The sequence below is a fragment of the Monopterus albus genome, unplaced genomic scaffold (genome assembly GCF_001952655.1).
Source record: "Monopterus albus unplaced genomic scaffold, M_albus_1.0 scaffold290.1, whole genome shotgun sequence".
Classification (NCBI taxonomy): domain Eukaryota; kingdom Metazoa; phylum Chordata; class Actinopteri; order Synbranchiformes; family Synbranchidae; genus Monopterus; species Monopterus albus.
The window spans coordinates 821,040-848,709 of record NW_018128170.1 but is presented as its reverse complement, the minus strand read 5'-3'; the positions used below and the strand labels follow the sequence as shown (position 1 = coordinate 848,709).

Sequence of the window (27,670 nt, the reverse complement as noted above, 5' to 3'; positions counted from 1 at the left end):
TTGTTGTTTCCAAAGAAGCTTATAGAGAAATAAATTACAGCTAATCTGTCATATCTGCATGATATTCGTTGTTCGGTATAGTCTTGCATTGTTTTCCTTCTAATCCACTAAACAATAAGGCTGGTATTACAAGGCTTAAGTGTCTGTTGTTGTATCGCTCTGTAAAGCTCATTATCCGGAGCTCTGCACACTGACAGCTGAGTTGTCCAATGGTTGGTTGGAATCCACTGGTTATCCAATGGTAACAGGTCTGAGCTGATGCTCTTTGCTTATTGGTGAAGAGTGTGTATCGGTTAGTCTTCCTCCTCGCTGCTGAATGCCTTTCCTCTGGTCAAGGTTGCACTTGCTATAGTCGCAGCAGGACGCGACAGGAGCTCCATTTACGCACGAACAGAGCAGCAGACTAATTAGCCAAGGCTCTGCTCCAACTTCTCGTCGTACTTACGCGCCATAGAGGAATCTTTCACCTCAGAGTAGCAGCCATGGATGAACTGGAGGAAGAGTTAAAATGCCCTGTTTGCGGCTCTTTTTACCGGGAGCCCATCATACTGCCGTGCTCCCACAACATTTGCCTGGCTTGCGCTCGGAATATTCTTGTACAGACCCCCGACGCCGAGTCTCCACAGAGCAGCCGAGCCTCCGGATCCGGCGTCTCTGATTATGATTACCTGGATTTGGATAAAATGAGTTTGTACAGTGAGGCGGACAGTGGCTACGGTTCATACGGGGGCTTTGTCAGCGCCCCGACTACCCCTTGCCAAAAATCACCAAATGGGGTGCGGGTTTTCCCCCCGACAGTCCCCCAGCCTCCACCACAACATCACCTGCTACCGCAGCCCGGCTCCTTGCCTCCGATCCCTCGCAACTCCTGCATCACTTGCCCGCAGTGTCATCGTAGTCTCATCCTGGATGACCGGGGGCTCCGCGGATTCCCCAAGAACCGGGTGCTGGAGGGGGTTGTGGACAGGTATCAGCAGAGCAAAGCGGCCGCTCTCAAGTGCCAGCTCTGCGAGAAGAGTCCGAGGGAGGCCACCGTGATGTGCGAGCAGTGCGACGTCTTCTACTGCGACCAGTGCCGCCTGCGGTGCCATCCTCCCCGCGGTCCCCTCGCCAAGCATCGCCTGGTACCCCCGGCGCAGGGGCGGATAAGTCGCCGCGCCAGTCCCCGTAAAATCTCCACTTGCACAGAGCACGAACTAGAGAATCTAAGCATGTACTGTGTACAGTGTAAGATGCCTGTGTGTTATCAGTGTTTGGAAGAAGGCAAACACGGCACACATGAAGTCAAAGCTTTGGGCGCAATGTGGAAACTGCACAAGGTACGTGCGTAAACATTATGAACCTGCAAAATCCTTGTTTGCTGTATGGCAGTGCGTCTTTTCTCTGTATGTGTGTGTGTAGCCATGATTCATCATCCTCAAAGCGGAGCAACAAGTCTGCCTCTCTATTGTCGACTTTGCTTAGTCAATATGCAGAGCAGTGGGGATGCTCAGTCTGTCGCATTAGATTTAAATGAGTGGTTTACAGTGTTCAGTATATTCCCTTCCCATTTTAGTCAGCTTCATGAGGCAAAGAGAAAAAATGCGCACGTCTTTAAAGTGGGAACTCCGCTGTCTTTGGTGCGCACAGCTGTCAGGAGGTAGCTCTGTTTGAAATTCTGTTCACGAGAAACAGCAGCAGCAGGTCTCGTTTACCTGTTTCATCTGCTCTTCTCCTTTACACAGCAAACCCAAGTTGCTCAGAGACTCTGGCATGATTTCAGCTCTTTACCATTCAGAGAATTCCTTCACTCTATATATGTCCCACTCCCTTCTGTGCTTCAGTAGCTCCCCTGAGCTCCCCCCCGAGATCATTAAGCACGGCTGATAATGGAGCTATGCTTTAATAGGAGTCAGCTGGGAAGCACCTATCCAGGACTGAGATGCTATTTTAGAAGCTGGGTTGTTGCGGGGAAGGAGGCATGCGCCTAAGAAGGCAGAGCCAAGTTTATACTTACGCCTCTACACCAGCAGACTTCACCTCCACACTCCAGTTTCTAGTGAAGAGGGAGGATGTAGAGCTAGATATACATTTTCACTACTCACTCGTACACAGACACAGGGAGAGTGGTGTGGTGTCTCCTGGTGGTGGAAAATCTGAAGATGATGACTACATTGGAAATTTAGATATAAGCACCCCCCCACACACACACACCCCCACACATACACAGCTGTAGGTATTGATAAGCTCTCCTTGTCATTTGCAGCCAGAATTGGTCTTGTATATCTTCAAAACAGCAATTCAACACACTCCCAGTCCAATCATTGCCTCTAGATAACAGTGCGACAGTGTGTCACCTCAAATGCAGGGGGCAGTTGTAAAATTGATGGAAAAATAAGAGGGGGTTAAACTTTCCACTCCCGTCACAGTTGCCGACTTTTTCCTGCTTCATCTTTCTTGGATAAAAAATTTAAAGAGGGGCTAAAGAAGTATGTTTTAGAGACCAATGTCCGGCATGTTACCCTCTTCTTGGTTTCTGTCATGGCACTTGCTTAATCCTGACCTGTCATCTGAAGCTGCTGCCTACACAGTTGTAACAGATGGCTGAGAGCTCGGAGCTGGCAGCTCTGAGGATGGGCGCCTTTCAGAGCTTTGGAGTGTTGCTCACACATTTCATCAGGGAGAAAAATTCTGCTGCGTTATAAACCGTGCAGATATGCTGTAGTTATAAATACACAGTTAAATGAGTTAAAGTTTGATGAGTATTACTAAGGAAGTCTAGTAAATGATCATTCCTTATTTGTACTCCTGCATGATGTACTGAAGTTTAGAAACTCAAGGATGTAGCCAAAGTGCTGCCCTGATATTTGTCCAATTACTCCCCAGATTTTCTTGCACATTACTGACTGGGACTGACATTGAGATTACATGAAATGTGAGGTTTTGTTTTGTTAACTAGTTGCCATTACAGCTTTGTATTGCCCAAGGTGACATCTGCTGGTTGCTTATTTTGTCCAGCCAAAGGAGATATACACTTGAGAAAAGCAGCAAATTCACACATTTGAAAAGCTGTAATCAGCAAACATTTCCTCAGTTTTCTTTTGACTTGACTCCAAATCAGTTTATCTCTATTTACACATCCAACAGACATGAAGCAACATTAGTGTTAAGGTTGTGTTTCTGGACGCCTGATGAATCTCAGTCTCATACTCACTCTATGAACTCACAAGTGAAATGTCTAGTGTTTTAGTTGGTAAAATGCTCTATATGTTCACCAGCTAGCTAATAACCACGTCTGTGTGTCGTCTGGTTATTGTTGAAAACAGCTGCAGCTGGAAAAAGGTCAAGCAGAGTGGAAAGATTGAAGCAAGACAGTAAAGTTGTAGCTGTAAAACTGAATGAAAAGATGCTAAAATGCTCTGTACAGCTGAGGGAACGTGCAGATTTGGATGATAATTAATGGCTTTGTCACTACAGCAGCGCCTTTCACACAATAATTTATCTGTTGTGTGTATAGAAATAATGGCTGGGGCAGCTCTAAAGGTTGGGCTTTGGTCATCAACAAAACCATCCAATATTCAAATACATGTTCTAATTTATGCTTTCACCCATATACAACAACAAAATGCACAAACATTAAGCTTTTACCTCAGTTTGTTGTTTTGATTTGTGCTTTTGTGACTGGGATGTTGCACTTTATCTGATGTTGATGCAGGAAGTGTAACACTGAGAAACTTGAATGTCGTTTCTTAAATCCACACCTCGAGCATTTACATTTCAGAGCTGAAAACGGTCATTGAATAAGATCTCTTTACTCTCGCTGGGATGTTTTTCAAGGTTTTTAATCCGTACCATCATCATAATGTGTTGGGACAAACTGTGCCCTCTCTATCTTTGTGAAACATTTCTCTCTTTACGGAGAGTGAGTTGAACCACCTGCTGCCATGGCAACCAAATCCCTCTTGATGTTGTTCAGAGCAGCGGAGGTCTCTAAGATACCGGACTCCAAGAGGAATCCATCCCAGATGATTTTCAGCATTTGTCTCCTTCTTCTACCGTACATGTGTCTGGGTGCACTAAAATGAACGCTCTGCTCAGCTCATTGCTGGAAACATTTCTGCTTTGGCTTCTCCACTGGTTTTGCAGGAAAATAAACCACCATGTTTGATCTCTAGCCTCCTGCTGGATTGCAGGACCATGTCTAAACCATGATGCTAATCAGTTTCATGTCTCCAGTCAGTTTCAGTCACAGAAGACGAGCAGAAATATAAGAGCTACATAGTCCAGCTCTCGCCTGCCTCGTCAGATTTGTGTCAGAAGGTTTTGTGTGGTGACAGGATGTCTGTGTTAATCTCTGTAAATCACATTAAAAAGAGTAAAGAGGCCAAGTCAAGGGTTTAATCTCTACTTAGTCAGTGGTCTTTGCTGCTTCACGGATGTCATAAGAGGTTACACAGGACCCTGAATGCAATCAAGGTCACGCTCTGTCACCTTAATCTGTTTAGTGGCAATTAAAGGTAATTAATCTGATGGAAGATTAAGTACAAGAGGATGCATAGGTGTGCAGGAAATTGTAGCAGAAAATTAGTAATTTGTCCTCTCACCACTGGAAGAGAGAGAAAGCAGAGGAGATTTTAACTCTAACCCACTGAGCCCTGCACAACACCAAGAAAGACATCAGCAGTATAAGAAAGTGATCTAAGGAAGTTTTCACTTCTAGTGCACACGTGCCACCGTTTCATGTTACCATGTGTTTGATTCTAAGCCTCTTGACATACACAGAGCGCCTGCACACCCTAGTTAACGCAGATGGATGCTCTGCAAGAGATGACCCAAAAAGCAGGCTAATGAGGACAGACGGAGCAGGTACTGGGATGAATACTAAAAGTCTCGTTTCAGTCTCGAGGCTGATGTTGTGTAGTAGCAGTTGTTTGTCTCTGGATGAGCTATCGAGCCTGTTGTGAGCAAAGGAAAGGCCCTGAAAAATCAGACCGTGGCAGCAAGCAGGATCCTTGTCTTTCTCTCCTGCTTAAACGTCTGGCTGCTGATAGTAAGGAGCCTGACTGTCAGCCTGGACCCACTGAATCCACAGTGGCTCCTGCTGTGTGGCTCCACAACACTCAGGGCATCCAGACAAAGACCAGCAGGAAACTGTACCAAAGTCTAGATATAAGAATTTTAGATGCTGTTAATATTACAGAGGAAAATCACAGCTGCTATATGTTACTGAAAATGTATCAGTAAAGATATTAGAAGTCACTGATGAGAATTATTTTGCTCATGTTGACATGTTCGTTAAAAGCGTTTCTTTGTGGATTCAGGGAGGACATTTACTTTGGTGTCCTGGTTCAGCTCTGATATGCGACCTGTTTAGGATTCAAGGCTGTGGGCTCACTGGCTGGTCGAACTTCAGGTCACATGATTGCTATTTTCAGTATATGGGACGGATACATAGAGTTTATTTATTAGAAAGTGTGCAGTTGTGTTGTGACTAAACCTGGTCGGTAATTTGAGGAATTCTGTTTTATCCTATTGTGAAAACATCATGACAGATCAGTGAAGGCCCAGCAGCCTGTGGCGATACTGTGGACTGAATATCTAAATACAGTATGTCGCCCTCTCCCATAAATGATTCAAAGACATGGTTGCTCCATGATAGTAGACTGTGATTCACTGATATGGGGGTGAGATGCAGGACAAAGGCGGGATTGAGGCCTGTGGAGAATGAAATTTCACAGGGGTGCGAATCTCTGGGAGACGCTTTGGTTGATGCCGCTCCATTACAGATGGAGATATTTACCCCTCCAGCTGTACTGTAAAGAGATTAGCATTGTAAATGTTGATGAAAGAGGGTGATAAAAAGAAGGAAAACGAGACTGAGCTAGACAAAGACTGAGCAAGAAAGAGACATGGTGGTGACACTGGTCGTCACATCACTGGTGAGAAAAGTCAAGTTTGACAAGACATTCAACCCTGTTTCATGCTCGGTCGGTTTATACATCAAAGGTATTTTTATTTTGGCACATTTTCTGGGTTGGGAACGCCCAGGCTGAATATCCCAGCTTGCACCAGGTGTAGAAGTAGAGGTGGAAAATCAGCCGATCATCTGCATCTCATTATTACTCTGAGACCAAAAATGTAGAGAAATTCTGGAAGAAGCTGCATAGAAAAGGTTCAGATAGAGGATGACGATTGCAGAAGTTGATGTGATGAAATTAAATCAGCAGAAACTTTACTTCTTTTCATAAAGTAGATGCTGCATACCCACCATCAGCTGTGAAAGAACAAAGGATACCTGACTGATTTGATTTGGCCCCTGTTCGTCTTTCTCTTACACAGCGCTAACACTTTATTTCAGTCTGTCTATGTCAGTGATCAGGTGTTATCTGTCTGACACAATCAAACCAGACCAGCAGGTAGGCAGCTTACATGAGACCATACCCTCGCCAGATCCAGCACTGACAAGAATAGATCACTCCTGCTCCATTTCCTGCTCTGCTGTCCCAGGTGTCCATCGCATGAAGAAACTGTGGCAACTTTCAAAAGTCCTCATTATTATTATTATTATTATTATTATTATTATCAGTGTTCCTTCACTTTTTCTGTTTATCTTCTTGTGCATTATTGATGGTGACAGATGCCTAATGCACCAGCCAGTTGGTTTCTACTTGAGATGGTTTCATATGGGATCTTGTTAAAAACAGAGGAGTATCACAGTCTGTCTGAATATTAACTCTTCCAGCTTCTTGGAACATGTAACAACTTAATGTTTAACACCAAAAAGGCTCCCAAGGCAGTAAGTGTCAAGTTGACTACTTAATATTTCACAATGTATTCTCTGAGGGCAGTGGCTGTGTGTGTGTGTGTGTGTGTGTGTGTAAACAACTGTACGCTTTCATGTTAGAGTCTGTAGTTAGTGATTATGTAGGGAGGAACACAACCAGTAATCAAACTGTGCAAATTTATATTCATTTCACTTGTTTCATCGTAGGGCTTTAGTGTAAATGTGTTTTTATGTTTGTTTGGTGTTTTCTTTCACCAGAGGTTGACTTTACCCTCATCTCATGTCTCTTTACAGTGTGTAACCAAACGCCTTTAAATGAGCCTAAAGAGATTGTTTAAAGAAGAGACAGTACTTAACCCTGAAGCTCAGGGCATTTAAAATGTTCTTCAAAAGAGAATGCAGTTTTTTGACTGTAGAAAACACAAAAGTTTGTCTTTGCTGTAGAAGTGAAGACATATTTAGTGTATTTTTAATTAGCTTAAAGAGGTGACGTTTTACTCTGGTGCAGCTTTAAGAGCTTAGCAGTGACATTACACCTTCCACTTCCTAGTGTGAGCTGTAATCCCAATTGCCTCCGATAACTCTGACATCAACACTTTTCTGTGACAGATTGGCTAACTGGAGCCACTGGTGAATTATTCAAGCCATGCACATTCTTCCCACTTGGCTTAATTACTGAGATGATTAGTGTTCCCAAAGAGCAGGGGCATCCTGAACCCCACCACCCCACCACCACCACCTCGGCAATCAATCTGAAGCTCTTTCCAAATATTCCATCATCCTCTTCTCCAGCCTAATGTTACATGATGCTTTTACTTTGACGCCCCTTGGAAATCTTAAAGGTTCTGAAATGCTGTAGTGTAACATGGGAGAAAACATGCGCTGTATGTCTTTTCATTCATGCACGTCCCTTGAGAAGCTGAAGTGTGATTCCCAAGTTAACAAAGAGGAAGTTTCCTTAAGTCCTACAAAGTTTACATTTCAGTCTTTGCTCAGCTGTTACCGGCTCAGACAGCCCCTTGGTGCAGTGGACTCATATTGATAGCAGCTGTCATGGTTTCCCAAATTCCGTGGTCAGAGGTCAGCTGACAGTCCCAGCAGACAGGCTCCCATCTGACCGGCTAACGTCAGATGCCAGTAGCTGGGTTGACACAGATGAGCGGACTGTGTATGATGGACTGTTTTCACAGCGTTTTCTACTGTATCAGCTATATCCTGGTTTCATCGCTGTCTTCCGGAGTCAAAGCGAGTTCTCTAGTTAGATGAGGCCCGCAACAGTATCCTTTCCTCCCAGAAGATGATATGCTCCCCAAGTTGATGGTTAATCAGTCATCCGAGCGAGGTTCCCACAGGGTCGGGACACGTCCTCTCACTTCCTTGTTCACACAACCCTGCTTCACATACATGAACACCCTGTCTCTTTTTCCCTTTGTGTGTCATCGTACATATTCACAGTAATGGCATTTTCCGTCACATGTGCTCAGCTCCATACCCTGGGGCTATAATCCAATAATAAAACTGTGCAACAGTCAAGTGCTTTATTATACAAGTCTTCTTAGCTTTAGCTGGAAATGCCAGTGTGTGTGTGAGAAAAAGGCCGACCGTGCAAAAAACCTTGACACATGAAATGTCAGTTTCTCAGCAGCTATAAAGCTGCTTTGTTTTCAAATTGACCACTGTACATGTTTGAGTTCATCCAAAACCTAAAACTGATTTAAGTTAGTTCACATTGAATCAAACTGACTAAAAGGAATCAAAAAGCTTTATGGAGTCTCATGCTGAGGTGTCCCTCCTGTCAACGTTAGATGTGCCAAAAACAGTTTTGAAGTTATGTTGTTTGGGGAAAGAATAATGTAGATGTGATGTATTCACTCATCTGATGTGTTGTTAAATAGAGAGGAGTAACAATCTCAGCATTACTACAGCATGCTTTTGTTGATCTTTGGTGTATGTTAATCAATATCAGTGCTATCACTGCATTTATGACATTTAGCCGACTGTAACATCGCAGCCAGTTTGCACTTTTGGGAAACATTTATGCATGAGTACATTTAACTGGACTTTTATATTCACTGTTACAAGGATTCAGCATCTATGTACATATAACAGAGCTGAGTGTGTTTGATTTATTGTTTTTTGAATCTGGTACACGTGGATGTGACTGCAGTGCTGCCTGTCTGTGCTCTCCACAGGGTCAGCTGTCCCAGGCCCTCAATGGTTTGTCAGACCGTGCCACTGAAGCCAAGGAGTTCCTGGTCCAGCTGAGAAACATGGTACAGCACATCCAGGTACTTTTACACACACATGCAAACAAGCAGACATGCATAAAAACTGCTGTTTCTCCTGATTGCAGCCAGACACAAACTGCATAAAATGCTTGAATCCTAGTAATATCCCACAGATCTGTTTGCATTTGGTTTCCAAGCTCTTATCCCCACCGATCCCATACGGTCCACCACAGGAGGTCACTCAGTGACACAATCAACACATCCCTTCATTCACATTATGCAGAATCACAGATTCAGATAACCTTCTGCAGTGTGTGGAGACAGAGTTGATTAACGTAAGAGGGTGATTGGTGGAGGAAGGTGGGATTAAATGCCCTCGCTGATGATGGTCACACAGTGAGATGACACTCCAAGCAGACCATGAGACATAAGCGTTGGAAACGCTGACGGTACGTTAGAAGAGAGGAGGTGAAGAGTGAGGAGGCAGAGGAGCAGACGTCTGGGATGTGTGAAAATGAACAGGAATGCTTGTACAGATAATACTCACCCCATGGTGCGGATGCTTCTGGATGTTTTTACCCACCCACCTTGTCTGATGATGCAGCTAGAGGACAGTATAAAGATTATAATTTGTGTATCTTAGTGTTAATGCTGCTATTAAATAAGTGTCCACAATTACCTATTTGATTCCACATCACTCATTATTGTCTATTCCGCTTTTGTATTCTGTATATTTTTGTTGCTCAGCATCAACTGAAAGTCCCTATGTACTTTTTTGTCTTGGAGATGGTTTAGTCTCTGCAAGTCTTCTGATTTTCCAGTGTGTGTGTGTGTTTGCCCTGCAGGAGAACGGAGTGGAGTTCGAGGCCTGTTTGGTGGCGCAGTGTGACGCCCTCATCGACGCCCTGAACCGACGGAAGGCCCAGCTGCTGGCTCGAGTAAACAATGAGCACGAACACAAGCTGAAGGTGAGTGGGCGTGACCAGACACGCCCGTGGATCACTTACACTTACAATCTGAAAGCGTGCAATGGATATCAGACTCAAACCAAAAAGGCAAAGAATAAGCAAAATAATAACATGAATTTGGTCTCTCTTTACATGGAATGTTTGACAGCAGGATGCAAAAATAAAGAGGTTTTAAAACTGTCCTGTCGGCAGCTACGCAACCTAGTAAAATAGGTTTGACAAAAATTAAAGCAGTGATTGTGACATATGAGCCAAATCTACCTGCTGAATTTCATTCTGACTGTAGTGACATGAATGGGAACGATCTAAATAGAAGTGACATACATTAAAAGCAGTTGGTATAATTGCTGTATCTCTTTAATGCGTCGAGTTTAAGATTTATCAGCCAAAGCAATTTTCTGTTATTTGGTAGCTAATCACAGAGTTTTAATAGAGATACATACGGATTGAAGCTCAGTTCCAGTTATCTCAGAGGCACAGAACCATGAACCATCTGCAGCGCATAGGATGGAGGACATGGAGCTGACAGGAGAGGAGGAGGAGCGAGAGATACATTTGTGCTGTACAGCATCCAATTTCACGCTTGGACGCTCTGTAGAATCGAGGTTTCACACGTGTAGGTGGTTTGAGAAGCAGCCTGTGCATGATAACACGTGCTCATAAACTGATGTACACACACACACACATACACTTACATACTGTACGTCATATGCATTTTGTTTTCCCTTCTCCATAAATGAAATATATAGGTGTGAAGTTATAAAACCCTCAGAAGCTCCCTCATTTACATGCAGACAATTCTCTGTGTGATCATTATTAGTTCTATACCTGTCGACCTGCCCCAGAGAACAGCAGCAGCTGCTGCACTTTACAACATCTGCAAGCAATAAGTGTTACAACTCTTTTTTGATGTGTTTTTTTTTTTATTCTTGAGGAGTTTTATTTTGTCTTGTGAGGCGTTTGTAACCAACTTTTCTCCAAAAACACTTATTAACCAAAGGGCGCTGACATGCAGCTTCATGGAGTAATTACTGTAGAGAGGAATTAACCCTCTCATCAAACTAAATCAGGTTAAGGCCACCGTTTATCCCTCTCAACATAACCAGGACAGTGCTTGAGAAAAAAAAGACAGATGGTGACACTAGTGTGCAGGTGGCACAAGTGTCAGGATTACAGCAGCCATTAGTTTTTCGCCTGTAGATGAGCACACAACATGTTTACAGCTGTAACTTTGCTACTTTTGTTGTGTGTACGTAGTTCAGGTTGGACTGGAACAGCAGCATTACAAAGCTGCGGGCCCTGGTTCTTGAAGGCGCTGTGCGCACTTGAAATGCAAAATCTATTAATGACTGATCCTTCGTGTAAGCCAACACATCTGTACCTCAATGTGTTGTTTGCTGAATCTTAATGCAAGAAAGACACATTTCTTTATGACAGATCGAATATTCGGTTTGTATTTTTAGTGTTGATCTCTCCTGTGAATCTGTGCTGCTCACTACTCAGGGACATGTCTATCACTAGAGTTTAGACTAGAGTCTGATGCAAGAAGCGTGCATTTATATCTCATATTATTATGTCCTATTTAGCTCACTTTTAGTAGGCATCAGCTGGAGTAAAACAAGGGAGGAAAAGGAGAAATGTTTGTTTTCTGGAGTGCATCTAATTGATGTGGGATGCTTGCTGCTTCATTAGCATGTGACTCAGTGGCAGAGGTCATCCTCATAATGGACCAGACATATCTGTGTCCCGGAGCATTCCTGACGATAATGTAATTCTTTGTGTAGCTTCTCAGTGTTAGGGTGATCACATCAGATTGGATTTATTTGCATATGAAAAGCACATTGGTGCATAAAACAAAATGCCAGCTATGTGTTTTATATGTGTCCATTTAAGAAATTAATGAAATGCCCTGATTATTCCTGATGAATCAAGCATAAAAGCACAGAAAACATTCATTTAAACTGCGGCAGCTGACTTGGCTTCCTGCTGCTTTTCTCTGGTCTTTGATGCTGATGCCGAAGCTGTGTTGCCATGGTTACCGGTAGGCGTGGAGGTGAGAAGTGCTCCTTCATAACATGAGTCAGCTTCAGTTTATCTGCACATCATGACGACTGACCTGTTTGTTTAGAGACGGCAGAGGCAGAACGCTGAGCAGACAGTGGTGTGCTGCTGCTTCATGGGCTGGAGCCAGCCACCAAACACCATCTGAAAAAATGTTTAGTGAATGTATATAATGACTGTTCTGGGGGTTTACATGTGATCAGCACCAAGCCAGTGGCACTAGATTGAGAACGAAATCAGGTCAGCACCAGGGTACAGCTCCGCCAGGACAGCAGCATTGTGGTAATGATAATAATCACTTTTATTGACCAAGTATGTTACACACGCACAAGGAATTTGTCTCTGATACAGAACTGAGGCAGCCATCTGCAGCGCCAACTCACACACACACACACACACATCGATGGCAGCATTGTCCCCGCAAAGCACTGACCTGGCCATCGGGAGCACCTTAGGGTTCAGTGTCTTGCCCAAGGACACTTTGACATGTGTACTGGGTAGAACGGGAATCAAACCACCGACCTTTCAGTTAGGGGACAAGTACTCTACCTCCTGTTGTCTTGTAACTTTTTCTCTGTTTTACTGTTTATCATGATTTGCATTTATTTTGGATGTCGAGACTGGAATTGCACAGCTTGCATAACAATGAGCCTGTGTCCTGTGGAACCATTATACGTTTCTTATTTGGGTCCTGAGATGAAGAAATGAATGAAAACCTGTTCTGCTGACCTTAAATGGTGACTATAAGGACCTGTGTTCCTGTATGTTCCAGTACTCTTGAGTATAATTTTATCCTGTTTGCCTCTGTTGGGGATAGTTTTATTCTACGAGCTGCTGTTCTTAGTTAAATTCAGATGAGTGAATCTTCCCTGTCCTGATTTACCTGCTGATCATCTGACAGAGTGGTATTGCCGGTGGCCAGCGCTGATCTGAAGCAGATTTTAGGCAAGATGACTGGAATGCTGAGAGAAGCCGCTCAGTGAGCAGAAGTGTCTTGAATCTGGGAGGAAGATAAAGAAAAGAGAAAGTATGATGAAACATGCTGGCATTTCTCTGCAAGTCAGGTCCCCCTTATGTATTGTACTGTGTGAATTAAGAGACTATGATTCCAGCTGCGTACAGACGAGGGACAGTGAGTCTTGTTTAACAGGCAGTGACAGCAGTGAGAAACTCTTGTTGGAGCCCTGCCAGCCCTCTGCAGGGGTGTGGATGTTCCAGGCTTGACACAGCAGGGATGGTTTGGCCCTCAGCCAGAGAAATATAGGCCAAATCAGTGAAATCAGTTCTCACTTTATGCGAAGAGAGGTTAAACACAGACTGATTACAGCACTAAAAGAGGATAATAATTAGAATATGACTAGCTGCATCTTTGTAAATATTAATTTAGTTGAAAATATTCTGTCTGTGGTTAATATTTACTCCTATTCGAGTAGAGTCAGACCTACATTTAGTTTGCTTTGGTTTGAACTTTGGATGAGAAACTGCATTTTTTTTGTTTGGTTCATTTAAGTTGACCTCTCCTGGTGTTTGCAGCAAAGAAGAGCACATGAGTACAAAACTGAAGCAGTGGAGACGATGAGTCTCCAGTTGTTGAGAAAGAAGAACCTCAGGGGGGTGTAAGTGGGAGTGCACGTGACCAGGGGGAAACACTATGGGGAGCATGTAAAGTCTGATTCTTGTGGCCAGTTGGGGTCATCACTAGCAGGAAGTTGAAAAAGAATCATCAAAATCAAAGCAGCGAACACCGACATATCCTGACTTTTAGTCTTTAGTGATGGGTCAAGTGACAAAAAGCTACATGTCTTTGGACTGTGGGAGGAAGCTGGAGTACCCAGAGAGAACCCACGCAGGCAGAACATGCAAACTCCACACAGAAAGGCACCGGGTCAGCCGGGAATCGGACCTGGAACCTTCTGGCTGTGAGGCGACAGTGCTAACCACTGCACCTGTATTTATTTGCATACACTAGTTGAATGGCAGCTTGTGAAGAAAGCAGTTCTAACTGGAATATTTCCATAGTTGATAAGATGATGTATCCCATGAAATAATAAGCACTAGTCAACCTGTAGAGATTCTGCTAAATCATTTATCTACGTACAGGTATCTAGACTCTCTTTGTATTTATTGCAGGTAAAGCTGCTAATCACTAAGCAGCTGCTTTATGGCAGTGTCAAATTTAGCGGCTTTTTGCAGGAATTTGTTTGAGACTGTTATGTTTTTAGCTGTTTTATGTAAGTTCCGTTATCTTGGCCAGGCCCTCCTTGAAAAAGAGGCTTGTAATCTAAATTGGGTTTTTGACCAGGTAAAATCAACTTTAAAAAAAGAAGAAATGTAATAAAGTTCCTTGATTTGTCAGATATTTAACTTTTTTTTTTTGGTTTTAACAGTTTCTCTATTGAGTTTCCTGAAAATGTAACAGGATGCCATTAAGAGAAAAGAATACCTTCTTTCATGCTTTGACTAGATTACAGTCCTAAAACGGTGCAATGCTTAAAGCGTTCTGTGTATATGTCTTAACCCTGAATCTCAAGGCAATTGTTCATAATTTACTTTTTTTAAAAATACCCAAATTCAACCAGTAATAGCCCCACAACTCTAAGCCCAAAATGAGCAACCTTTGGGAGAATTTTTGAAAGGCGGTAAATTTTAATGCTGTGTAAAATAAATAAATAAATAAAAGATTCTGAGATAAAAGTCTGACTCTTCTGAGAATACTTAGAGTGAAAAGCAATGAGCTGTTGAAGCTGTTCTAAAAACTCTGAACTGCAGCTTACTAAATTTGCACAACAATGCAATCCTGTCAACTTTGGTGATGACAAATGTGCCACGCTCGGCGGTCTGGTCCCAGCAAGAGGACCGCTGTAGGGAAGACAGCCTTAATGCCACGTTCTGTGCACCGCATTCCTTTTTTTGTAATGGCTTTTATCATCACTGCAAATATAATACTTGAATATTTCTCTAGAATACCCTCCGCTATAATCACATAGCGCCTGTGCAGTCCTGATGCTTTCTGACTGCAGTCATCAGTATCATCAGTATCTGTGTGTCAGTCTCTGAGTGGCTGCAGAAAGGATTTTCCTCTCCATTCAGACTTGGAGCCCCTCAGATAGCAACAGTGCAGTTTCTGTTACCTAGCAACCACCGGCCCAGCACCTCCGTTTGTTTCTCACAGTTGCAGGGAGGCTCTGTGGACATGTCAGCGATAGAGGGAATCTCCCGAGTTAAATATCCACTCAAATCAACTGAATGTCTTACACATATGCAACGGTGAAGATTTATTTTATCTATAACCTGTTTCCCTGTATTCGGATCATGTTACGGAAGGACATACTGTATGATGAATAATCAGTGTGTAACAGACTGATTTTCAGCTGGATAAAGAACATTAACTTCTACATGTCCTAGACCCTCCTGTCAGTTTTAGCTGCATCTTAGGAAGCCAGAAAAAAATCATCTCAGAGCAACTTTGTCTCATCCTTGTCTCTGAGATCATGCTCGCAACTGTGAAAACTGCTTGTGAAAACAAAATGTCACTTTTCTTCCGCTAACGTCAATAACAAGCCCGGTTGTCCCTTCAGGCTGCTCTTTCTCCCTCGATCTGCGTCTGAGTCTCAAGAGGGAAAATTATTTGATCGCTCACTTTGCCAATCCTGCTGCTAATCTCGTTATTGTTATTCCTCCTGGTCATCTCACTCAGCTCCTCTGCATCCATCAACTGCCTTTTTGTCCTCTTTTAACTTAAATTTCTTTTTTTAATCTCTGTTCCAGGTTGTTCGGGATCAGATCTCCCACTGTACGGTGAAATTACGTCAAACCACGGGGCTGATGGAGTACTGTCTGGAGGTGATCAAGGAGAATGACCCCAGTGGTTTCCTTCAGGTAAAATACATTAGCAGATAAGTTTTTTTTTAACTCCCAGTAATCACATACAGTAATTGTAGTTAATGAATGTCTAAAACTGATGTCCTGTTTAAGTTAAGGATGATCTAAATTGTAGCTAAAGAGACACAGCTGTGATATGTTAACAGATCAGTTTGTCCTATGCTGCTCTCAGATTTCTGACGCTTTGATCCGGAGGGTCCACATGACAGAGAGCCAGTGGGGGAAGGGGACGCTCACCCCAAGAATGACCAGCGACTTTGACCTCACTCTGGACAGCGGACCTCTCCTACAGACAATCCACCAGCTGGACTTTGTCCAGATGAAAGGTAACAGAGAGGAGATAGCAAGGATTTACAAAAGAGAGGGCCAGAGGAAGGAGGGCAGGCATCACAGGAGAGGCGGGTATAAACCCCTCGAGAGCTCATGTCTGCTCTTATGAATTGTTTTTTGAACAGGACAGTATATCACTATCAGCTTGAAGTCAGACTGACCTAATACATTCCTGCCATGTTTTCTGTACTAAACCACTGATTTAGAAATTATGCCCACTGAATCTGTCAAACCTAATTTTACAGTGATGTTTCTTTATGTAGTGTCTTTGTAAAAGAAAAAACTCTTCTTTTCTTTGGAGGAGTGTCCCTTCAGCTCACAGTCACAATCACTTGCTTTTGTATAAGACCTAGAATAGTCTAGTGTGAGAACCTGTTGTTCTTAAGGATGTGTGCATAGAAATGTGTTTGTTTTGAGTATGTAGTACTTGCTATGCACACAGACAGATGACAAGTGAAAGGAAAAACCTGAATAAATGACTGGTGTCTTCCAAGATGATGTGCCCCCATCCATAGGGTACAAAGGGATCATGAATCATGAGCTGTGGCCTTCATAGTCACCAGGTGCCAACCCAGATGAACACCTATGGGAGATGCTGGAGCGACGTGTTACAGCATCTCCACCGCCATCATCAAAACACCAACAGGGAATATCTTTTGGAAGAATGGTGTTCATCCTTCCAGTCCAGTTCAGAGACTTACAGAGTCAAAGCCCAGGTGCACTGAAGCTGTTCTGGTGGCACACGGTGGCCCAGCACCTCACTGAGACGCTTTATGTCAGGGTTTCTTAATTTGTCACTTGTCTGTATATTTATTGGTATGATACCACAGAGATACTTTGTTGACATTCATACGTTGAAAACCTTTGATTGTGAATCCATGGTGAAATTTATAAACCGACCAGGTCCTCGTGCACTGCATATTCGGATCTAGTTGAGAGGAGCGTGTGCATGTGGGCGTCTTTTCAGTGGGCTGTAATCTGGCCTGGTTTTTCCCCTCCTCAGTTCCAGCTGCTCCGATGCTCCAGCTGGAGGAATGCTGCACTCAGAACAACAGCGCCACGTTGTCATGGAAACAGCCACCACTCTCCACCATCACCGTGGACGGATACATCCTAGAGCTGGACGATGGAAACGGGGGCCCGTTCAGAGTAGGTTTCCATCTGCAGGTACTCTTTTGTCCCTGCTTGTTTAATAAATGTCAACATTACTTATACTCGTAAAAGCTTTAAGTGGGAACTGTTGTTAGATTTACATTTAGGCTACGAGAAAGAAAGTGAAAAACAAGACCAGTTAGAGTAATAATTCACCTTTACAAGACTACCCCACCCCCCACCTTAACAAAGACTTGTTCATTTGGTGCCATGCAGGACACCAGTTCAGCCAAGGGAATGTGAAAGCAACACTTTGTCGCTGAAACCTCTTGAGTCTATGTGTGGCGGCCTCAGCTCTGAGTGACATGAGTAGGTCATGTGATGCACTTTAGCGGGGGGATAGAATGACACACCATCATGAAACAGGGTCTGTAATGCAGCTGTTGGCTGGGATGATCCTGGAGAGAGCGTGATCTGGCATCAAAGCAGTTGTCATACCCTCAAAGGTTCACTGTGTAATCCATCTTCATAAGACCCTCCCCAGCTTTCTATACATTGAAATACCTGCTTTGTTAGAAAGGCAACTACTACCTCATGAACAATTCCCTCAGTACAATGGCAGAGGATATCAATGTCTGACCTCTACTTTGGTAAAGAGCACCTTGCTCCGTCCGTACAGTACATGATAGTCTCATCAGAACTGTGCAGCTTCTTAAAGTAATGTTAGACTTTGTGATTTAGCTCTCAACCAAAAACCATTTTATTATAAGCTTCTGTGCTCACTGAGTGAGGAACAAATGAGTTCTGTTTTTTTTTTTTAGGAAAATAGCATTTTGACTCTTTAATCTGTCAAACACCCGAGGCTGAGACTATATAGTCTGCACACAGTTGATTTGTTTATATGCTGACTTAGTTTTGTGATGCAGCTTTCCATGCAAGGAAACAAAGAGATAAACTTCTATTCTTCTATTCCTATTTTCACTCAAAGCACAGGAGCAACAGTACTGGAAAGTAACTCAGAATATAAGAACAAAGTCCAAATAGTTTGAAGTTGCATAAAAAGATGTGGGATGGGTTTTCTCCGGGTGCTCCGGCTTCCTCCCACAGTCCAAAGACATGCAGCTTAGGTTGATTGGTGACTCTAAATTGCCTGTAGGAGTCAGTGTGGGTGGTTGTTTGTCTACATGTCAGCTCTGTGACAGACTGGCGACCTGTCCAGGGTGGACCCTACCTTTCGCCCAATGTCAGCTGGGATTGGCTCCAGCCCCCTCACAACCCTGTTCATAAGCGGTATAGCTAATGGATGGATGAAAGGTGTTGTGTATTGACTCTGCTCTGCAACACCCAGACAACAATATGATTTTTTTGACAGGCCAATTATTGATATGTTGAGCTGTCATAGTTGGTTTCAGAGGTATGAGACCTGTGTTGTCATTGGCTGACACATTTATTAACCACCAAACTCTACCATCTATTTTCCATTTCACACAGTCCCTTTGCACTTTTATGCTGCTACGCCTAAACTGTATGAACCAAACAGTCTGTGCCCTGTGCTTGACCACTGCTGACTTTGAGCTGCCTCTGATGTTGCCTGAGTGGCCTGGTTGTGCAGTGGTTAGTGCTGTCGCCTCACAGCAAGAAGGTTCTGGGTTTAATCCCCAACCCAGGCTTTTCTATTCTCCCTATGCTTGTATGATTATCTCCAGCTTCCACCCACAGTCAGATGTTGACAGCCCATAGATGTGACTGTGACTGTAGTATGTCACACCTGTGACAGCCTGACCAGCTGGGATTGGCTCCAGCCCTCTCGTGACTGTTTACAGGCTAAGCAGTACAGATAATTAATGGATAATCATGCCTGGCCTTCATGCAACACTTTGTGAAACAGCTATTTTCCTTGTTGCGAGGGAAGTTTTCTCTTCCTCTTCTACTCTCTGACTCATTGATGCTTGCCAACGCAGCACCATGCTGAGCCTGGCAAGTTGCATCCCAATGTCTATTTATACTCCAGTGTGGGCTGCCTCACCCACGCTCCGTTGTACTGTACAAACCCATGCTCTACCTTATTATACTTACCACCAATTCCAAATGGGACACTCCTTCTGAAGCAGAGCTGGCTGCATTAGAAAACCAGGACTCTGTCTGTGTCTGTCTGGTGTCATAATTACGCACACAATCTATCTGCCAGTTTAACAAGAAGCACCGTGTCTTTACAGGAAGTGTACGTGGGGACTGAGACCATCTGCACAGTGGACGGGCTTCACTTCAACAGCACATACAAGTCCAGAGTGAAGGCATATAATGCCAGCGGTGTGGGCCAGTACAGCAAGACGCTAATCATGCAGACGTCTGAGAGTATGTTAAGCTTCATCTCCTCCTCCTAAATACATGACTATATATCTTTAAGGAAAACACACTCTTATAATTTGAATTCATAATCAGTTCCTCTGATTTTTATTCAAGTCTGTACTGGGCTAAAGTGGCCATGACTACAAACTTTAAAAAAAATGGAAAGAGTCAAGACTAAAGTCTGTGTTGACAATAAAATAAATTTTATCCAGTGTCTCTATTTGCAGTACTAAGCTGGAGTCACAATGTGTTCTCAAACAAGCCAGAAAACTGTTCATGTACTGTATAGCACTCTTTAAAACAGTAGTGCTTTACAAAAAGGAGGAAAGAAAAGAGACAGACAAGGCAAAACAACAAGACTAAGGCTCTGCAGTGGCTCTGGAAGGCTAGCATGCTAACATTAGCTAACACAACTGAGACTGAGGATGCCAGTAGTTTTTCTTAAAAATATGAAAACCTTCACCTGTTGGTAGTGCTCAATAAAAGCCTAATCACCAGAGTTATTAACTCAAAACCACAACCTCATGGTGATGCTACAGGGAAGTCTGGTGATTCAACATCTGTTCCAAATTTAGTGACAATTCATCCAATAGTGGCTCAGATGTTTCAGCCCGGACCGAAGCTGTGAATCCCTAGTTGGCTGCAAACAAAAGCACAAAGTGTACTATCAAAAAAATTTAAGATCAACAAAATTTGAGCAACTGCCAACACTGAAATCATTAGTCAGTCAATATCACTCCCTGTTTTAGTAAGTAAATGTCAACTACTTTCCAAGTCCCTTTGTTTCCCAGCTGGAGTCACATATGAATTTTTATTTCTGAGTTCACAGTTACTGAATGTGAATTGAAAACACAGTTGTCTTTGGCGTTCCTCTGCCCAAAAAGTTTGACTCACATTTATGAAAATATTCATTACAAGATTTTACCCATCCGGAGCATCAGGTTGTGAATTCTGTTTGAGTGTGTTTGAGCTTTTAAAGCAAGTACATCCAGTAGCAGTAGCTGGTCTGTGTGTAATCCACCCATGTGCTTGCTTTCTCATTAGTTTAATGCTGCTCTGACGGGGAAGCTTGTCATTTCAGTGGACCTGAAAGGCCCAGACAGCCTCCCAGTCTGAGAGAGAGAGAGTGCACTCAGCAGCTGCTGGGCTCTTTACAAAGTGATCTAACCATTCAGATGTTTTTCAGAGATCTAACATCTTTCAGCCAAACTGGTCTGTGCTTTGATTTTGTCTGTTTTATTTCCCCTTTGGAAAGAAGCAAATCAAAAGTCTTTCTTTTTGTTTTCATGCTTGTTCCTTTCAACTCTACGCTGGTTTGTGTCTAGGGGCGCTTTGGTTTTGTTGTGGGGATTTCCTCCCTGGTCTTTTGGCCGCTGAGTTGAACCAGCTTCCCTGATCAAACCTGCGTTTTGCCCTCTCCACCGCCCCTCCCCACCCCCCTACACTGTCCGCTTCAACGCTTCGCTCCACTCCTCTCTTTTTCTTTCTCCTTTCCCCCTCTTTTTCCTCCCCCTTTCATTCCACATTTCAGCTGGACTCCCTCCATGTGATATTCAGTCTATAGGCACAGGTATGGATGGCTTACATTGCTGACTGTTTCCTCTCTAATCCCTTCCTGGCCATTGCCTGTTTCATCAGTGCATTTTTCACTCTCAAACCAGCAGGTGGGCGGTTTGCTGCTTTGTTGGCTGCACTTATTAAATGTTCAACACAGACTTCTAATAAATGTCTTTGTTTTATTTCCTCTGGGAAATAAAGCTTTTTAATGAAACTTTACTGCACATAGTGACACCAGTGAAAGCTGTGGACATGTACTTTAAGTTCGGTGGAGCCAATATAAAGCACAAAAAGCTCATCTGTTAAACTTCAACGTATCTCTGTGGAGCTGTGGAGCTATGGAGCATTTTTCCATCCTGAGTCGAGCAGTTTGCAAGATTATTGTTAGCATTTGATCGAGCCTGTTTGGACTGTAATGTGCTGCAACATATCACAGAAAGTTAAAGGAACAGGTCACTTAAATTACCACAACCAACTAGCCCCTAGAGGAAATCAAGCTATGCAAATAGTTTTGGTTTTACTGGCTGAGATTTTGAGATCTGCACCATCAAAGCAGATTAAGGGGTTTGAATGGAAATTTGTTTGTGGTTCTTACAGCAGTAGAGTAGTGAATTGTTTGGCCGCTTGAGGCCAATGCAATATTGACACACTATGACTTTAGATTAACATTATTATTCATTTGGAGCTGTGTTTTTGGCGGCCTGGCAATTTTAAGTGACAAACAGGTGAGATCAAATGCCAGTTATTATTTGCAGACTGTCTGACACAGGTGAGATATTATTAAGGTTATTAGAATTAAGTTATATAGTATCATACAATGCTAAGACTTAATCATTAGAGTGATAGCAAAGCTTCTTCTTCCATCATATAAATGTTTAACTTAATTTTACAGTGTAACTTCACCTCATCTGACCTCCAACCTATAGAATAATCTCACCTTCATAGATCCAACATGTTTACATCTTGTAGTCACTCATATTATTTATATTAAACAACACTGTGTGCAATTCTTCTGCACAGTTGCTTGGTTCACCTTTGATCCGGCCTCCGCTCACCCAGACATCATCCTTTCCAACGACAACCTGACGGTGACATGCAACAGCTATGATGACAGGGTGGTCATGGGTAATTCTGCTTTCTCCCGTGGCGTTCATTATTGGGAGATGACCGTCGATCGATATGACAACCACCCAGACCCGGCCTTTGGGATCGCTCGGGGTGATGTCCTAAAGGATGTGATGCTGGGAAAGGATGACAAGGCCTGGGCCATGTATGTGGACAACAACCGCTCCTGGTTCATGCACAACAACTCACACACCAACAGGTAAGAGAAGGAATTGATAAGAGACTTCTACAAATAATATGTTCCACAAACCTTGGTGACATTTACTAAGAAGAGCATTTTTTAATGTCAATACTTGTCATTTAGCACCACTTAATTTCTCTCTGTGTGACTTCGCAGGACGGATGGTGGCATCAGTAAAGGATCTACAATCGGAGTGCTGCTTGACTTCACGCGTGGGATCCTCATCTTCCTCCTCAATGATGAGCAGCAGGGTCCAGTGGCGTTCGAAGGGTTGGAGGGCGTTTATTACCCGGCTATCAGCCTCAACCGAAATGTCCAGGTACAGACTGATACTGTTTATATGAAGTGGGGATCTACACATCGAATTTAAACTACTTTAGTGCATGAATTGAAAGAATCTGCAAAAAACATTTGGATATGCTAAACATAATTCAAACATACCTCACAATAATTGGGGCAGGCATGAAATCTGTTTTATTTCTTTGTTCCATATACCATCCATTTATAATATATATGTCCAAAATCTCTAGTTCTCCTACTCTAGGTTTCCATAGACCTACATAGTAAGAAGTAAAAAGAGACAGAAAAAACTGCAAATTACTATAAAAGTATGTCAAATGACAAAAAGATACACAAAACAACTACAAAGAGATGCAAAAAAGACAAAAACAAGTAAAAAAAATAGCTGCAAAATGACTACAAAGGTATGCAAAATGAGTTAAACAGCATACAAAATGGCTACAAAGAAATGCAAAACACAAAACAGCCACAAGAAAACACACACTGTCTACAAATCATATTGTTGCTCAGTCTGTGAGTCTTGCCTCTAACATGTAGGACAGGTAGAGGCCTTTTACATGTCTGGGCTGAACAGCAGTTAATAACTTTGCATTTCTTATTGCTCTCAGCCAGTTTTCTCCTGTTTTTGAAAGCAAAGTGCCTGCAACACATAACACTTCACTCACTGAGGAAATAGTCCAACAGCTCCACCTGCAGCCGTAAAGATCAAAGATCAAAGATTTTTTATTGTCAAGTCACTATATGTGCAGGACATTCAGAAAAATCAAAATACTGTTTCTCTCTCACCTAATGTTGAATGCCCATACCATTTAAGAAACTAAAATAGAATAAAAGTAGAATAAACACAGAATAAATAGAATATGAAAACTGAATTCAAATAATAAGGATAAGCTAAATGGTACAACCTAATAGGCTATGATAACCATAATTCCCATGATTTATTAATCCCTATATCTGAATGTAAATGTGTTTTTTCGGCAGGTCACATTGCATACTGGTCTACCTATCCCTGATTTCTACACCCCTGGAGAGGCAGATCCGACTAGCTCTGTGTGCTAAAGACTGCCGACTGTGGGTTTGGGAAAACCTCCCCAGGATTTCCCAGGGTTCATCCTGCCAGTCAATAACTATGATCCCACCCTCCTCTTGTCCCCTTGACCGACTGGACCCCATGACCCTGTGCAACAGGCCCCATCGAGCACTGAGCCATGCCTTTATCATGCCTAAACCTTGGACACAAGGGACATTCGCAGAAACTGGACGGTGCTTTGCCTTCTGTACCTTGTATGCTGATGTAAAGAAGGTGAAATCAGTTGAAAAATTACCAAGATTTCAAGTTGATGGACTTATACGCTTTTGTGCTTAAAGTAATAGTTTAACATTTTGGGAAAAAGGTGATATGCTTTCTTCCTGCATTAGATGACACCACTCTCAAGCCTCTGGTAAATGTATACATACGGTCAGCAGCTGCATAGCTTAGCTTAGCTTAAAGACTGGAAATGGAAACAGCTTTGGCTCTGTGAACAACTCTAAAGATCACTTACTAAAATGTTATATCGCATTTGTTTTATTAATTTGTATATAAAGCCAAATTGTAAAAACATACAATTATGATTTTACTGTTTGAGTTTTGCGTGGATATTAATTAGTGAGCTGTAGAGGTGGATTTTTTTTACCATTACGGAGCCTCAGTATGAACACGGCCTTAGACAAACCCAGTCTTTATGCTATGCTAAGTGGTAGCTGTAGCTTGGTATACAGACATGAGAGTGGTTTCACCTAAAGTGAATGTGTTCCAAATTGGAGGAGGTAGTTTTGTAAATGAGTTGACTCAGAGGAAGGAGCTCCCATCACACCATCTACTTAGTTCGGTATATTCTCCTTTCTTTTTGTTTTATTTTTCAAAAGCACATGCACAAGTACAATATCTTGCAAATATTTTCTGCCGTCAGTCATAAGCAGCTTTAACTCATTTAAAACACCAGATGGAGTGTGAGAGGTTGTCTTTTCCTTGCATTTGTGTGAATGTATGTGAGGGATGTGGATGGGCCAAGCCTGATCAGCAGCTGCAATGACCCCTGGGCGTCACTGTCATATCCATGTCCATGTAAATGAGACACTTTCCGTAGTGGCTTAGCTCCTGTGAATCTTCTGTATCGTCTGCAAAAAAACAATACAGCATCCGTGTATAAAATGCTATTGAAAGCGAAGTCTACAGTAGTGCAGCTCTCAAAACAAAAGGGAGGGATTTTTGGTTTAATGTATCATAAAAGCAGGCAGTTCTTTGTGCTAAAGTGAGATAAAGATGAATGTGAAGCAGTTTGAATAAGGTGCTACAGCAGCTTGCTTAGGTCTTTTTTTACTGTAGGTGATTGAATCCTGGTAGTTTTGTAATATTGCTACTGAAATGATTTATTGCAAAGAGGTGTATAGCTAAATAAGTTAATGTTCAGAGTTTTTCAATGAGATTTCATCATCCTTTATTTGATGTATAGTTATTATGGAAAGGAAGGAATACAAACTTTTTGTTGCTTTAAAATGTAGCTTTGAGTCTGTTCTCAAGCTGAAGAGGTTTTATGGTTATTGTGAAAACCAGTTAATGTTTTACAAAAGCAACAAGAATGGTGATAATGCTCTGAGATGGTTGTTTGTGGTTGCATGTGGGCAGCAGCATCCTCAACAGGCAATGATGTGAAACAAATACTCAAATCTTTAAGGACTAAGCCATGGCAGTAGCTTTGTGACACTCTACTTAGGCGTAGTGGTGCTTTAAGCTAAATGCCACAAATGGTGGTGCAAGAGGAAGAGTCATAGGATCACTAAAGTCAGTAGGATCCATCTTCTAGGGATGTGTGTTGGTGCCAGTCCAACTGAGAGATACACAGGACAAGTGACAACTTTGATTTGCTGGTGTTGTTAGAGGAAAAGTCAGGGATCAAGGAAGGTCAGCAGAATTCATCCTCCGGGAAACATGAATGTCTGTACAAAATTCCATAGAAACTCATCTGACAGTTGTTGAGCTATTTCAGTCTGAACCACAGTGACGGAGCGACCAACATTTCCATAGAGCCACACAGCCAGCATGGCTAATGTTTCCTGACAGCAGTAACCAGAGTTACACTGTTGAGGGATTGGAAAGAGGAAATGGCCGCCTATAAAAGATGCCTAATAAGTTTCCCTGAGCACTGTAGTCCTGAGACACACTGTACAGTACATGTCTAACATTTACATACAGTAAGGTGCTATCCTGTGTTTGAGCTTCATTGGGTGTGCCTTTATCCCCTCTTCAGTTCCCAAAAGATTGAAGAAACGTTGCTACAATCTAGATTCATCGCTTCAGCAGAGTCGACTAACATCTGTGATGCCTGACTTCACCTGCTGCTACATATGTTTTCTATTGTAAAAGGGCAAAATTCAACAATAACCATGTTTACTATAAACAACCACAGTATTGAAGGGAATAGCTCTTAATTTTTAGTTTTAAAGTTTTTATTATTTCTCTTCCTTTGGGGTGATTGTAAATTATCTGGTACCACATGGCTGCTAAATTGTCTGCACACAGTAAATGTTATAATATCGAGTATGATGTGTGCATGTGAACAGCTGACAATGATAAAATAAATCGAGCTACTACAGCTTTCAGGAAGTTGCACAGCCTTTGCTGCAAGACTGAATTAAAGCTTTGAGTTATGTAACATTTTAATTGGATGTTTTTCACAGTAAAGCCTTGTGTCCGGCCTTAAATATAACACTACAGTACACGAGCAGCTCAGTCAGCAGTGGCTGACTGAGCAGTGAGAGCTGCTCTGACTCATACACAGAGAAGTGCAGCCATTATCCCAGCGTTACATACCCTCTGAATCCAGGACAAATAAACAGAAATGGTTTTAATGCAGCAAAAGGCTTCATTAAAAGAATTGTTCATATTTCCAACATGAGGTGACACATTTTGTTACTTTTTAACATAAGATAATTAACATATTCTCTGGGAAAAAGTGAACTTCTCTGATTAAAAAGTGACATAGATGTGTGTTTCTGTGAAGAACACAGGGGTGCTGATACTTAAAAAGTGTGTGATTGTAACCATTATTATTTCTGCTCCAGCCAAATACACAGTAATTATGTTAAAATAGACCTGGGGATGATTTAAGTCTATCAGGCCTCATTAAAATTCAATGAATTACTGAAAAGTTACACACAGTCGCTGGGCGACACTGTGTGCTATAGCTCCAAATGTACATATTTACCAGTGTGTGTGTGTGTGAGTGTGTGTGTGTGTGTGTGAGTCTGTGTTATCTGCATTACAACCTCATTTTAACTTCACAGTGACCTTGTTTGATCTGAGGTAGAATGCCATCACTCAACATTATTATTTACAGTGATACTGAAATGTCCGAGGAGTTTAATGAAAGAATAATTGTTATTCCCATGTTTTTAACACAGTATGATTACTATGATTGTTATAATTCTGTGTCTATCATTATCATATTACTGCTATTATTATCATGATTTGAAGTGTAATATGAGCCTGTGTTTTCTGTATATGAATATTCAATAAATAGGTGGTGTAAGGTGATGTAATGGCTGGAATATGTGTCTGTCCATCTTTGAAAATTGTTTTTTTTTTTTAAACAATGGAAAATTACAGTAAAATTAAGTTCTTTTTTTATACATGCAAAACATTTATATAGTGCTTTTACTCCAAGTTTCTTCTCAGTGATCCATTCACCCACAATTATGACACCAAGCTACCATCTAAGGCACTGGCCTGACCAATCAGAGGCACGTTCACTGTCTTTGCCAACCATGTGGACAGGAAGAAGCGGGTCGGCAA

General features: G+C 42.3%; 1 protein-coding gene across 4 annotated transcripts; it reads left to right on the top strand.

Annotated features, from left to right (window-relative positions):
* On the top strand, positions 1 to 27,415 carry trim9 (tripartite motif containing 9). Of its 4 annotated transcripts, none has more exons than XM_020622879.1 (11): positions 1 to 1,319; positions 8,956 to 9,051; positions 9,837 to 9,959; positions 15,789 to 15,899; positions 16,075 to 16,228; positions 17,236 to 17,399; positions 19,541 to 19,679; positions 21,205 to 21,243; positions 22,251 to 22,554; positions 22,693 to 22,855; positions 23,818 to 27,415. In XM_020622879.1, exons 1-11 carry the CDS (start codon positions 483 to 485, stop codon positions 23,893 to 23,895), a joined length of 2,208 nt encoding a protein of 735 aa, XP_020478535.1. In that variant the 5' UTR covers positions 1 to 482; the 3' UTR covers positions 23,896 to 27,415. The 4 variants fall into 4 exon arrangements, with proteins under 4 accessions (XP_020478535.1, XP_020478537.1, XP_020478536.1 ...); XM_020622880.1 differs by having other exon boundaries at positions 3 to 1,319; positions 17,236 to 17,381; XM_020622881.1 differs by lacking the exon at positions 21,205 to 21,243 and having other exon boundaries at positions 2 to 1,319.
* Positions 27,416 to 27,670: the final 255 nt, after the last annotated feature.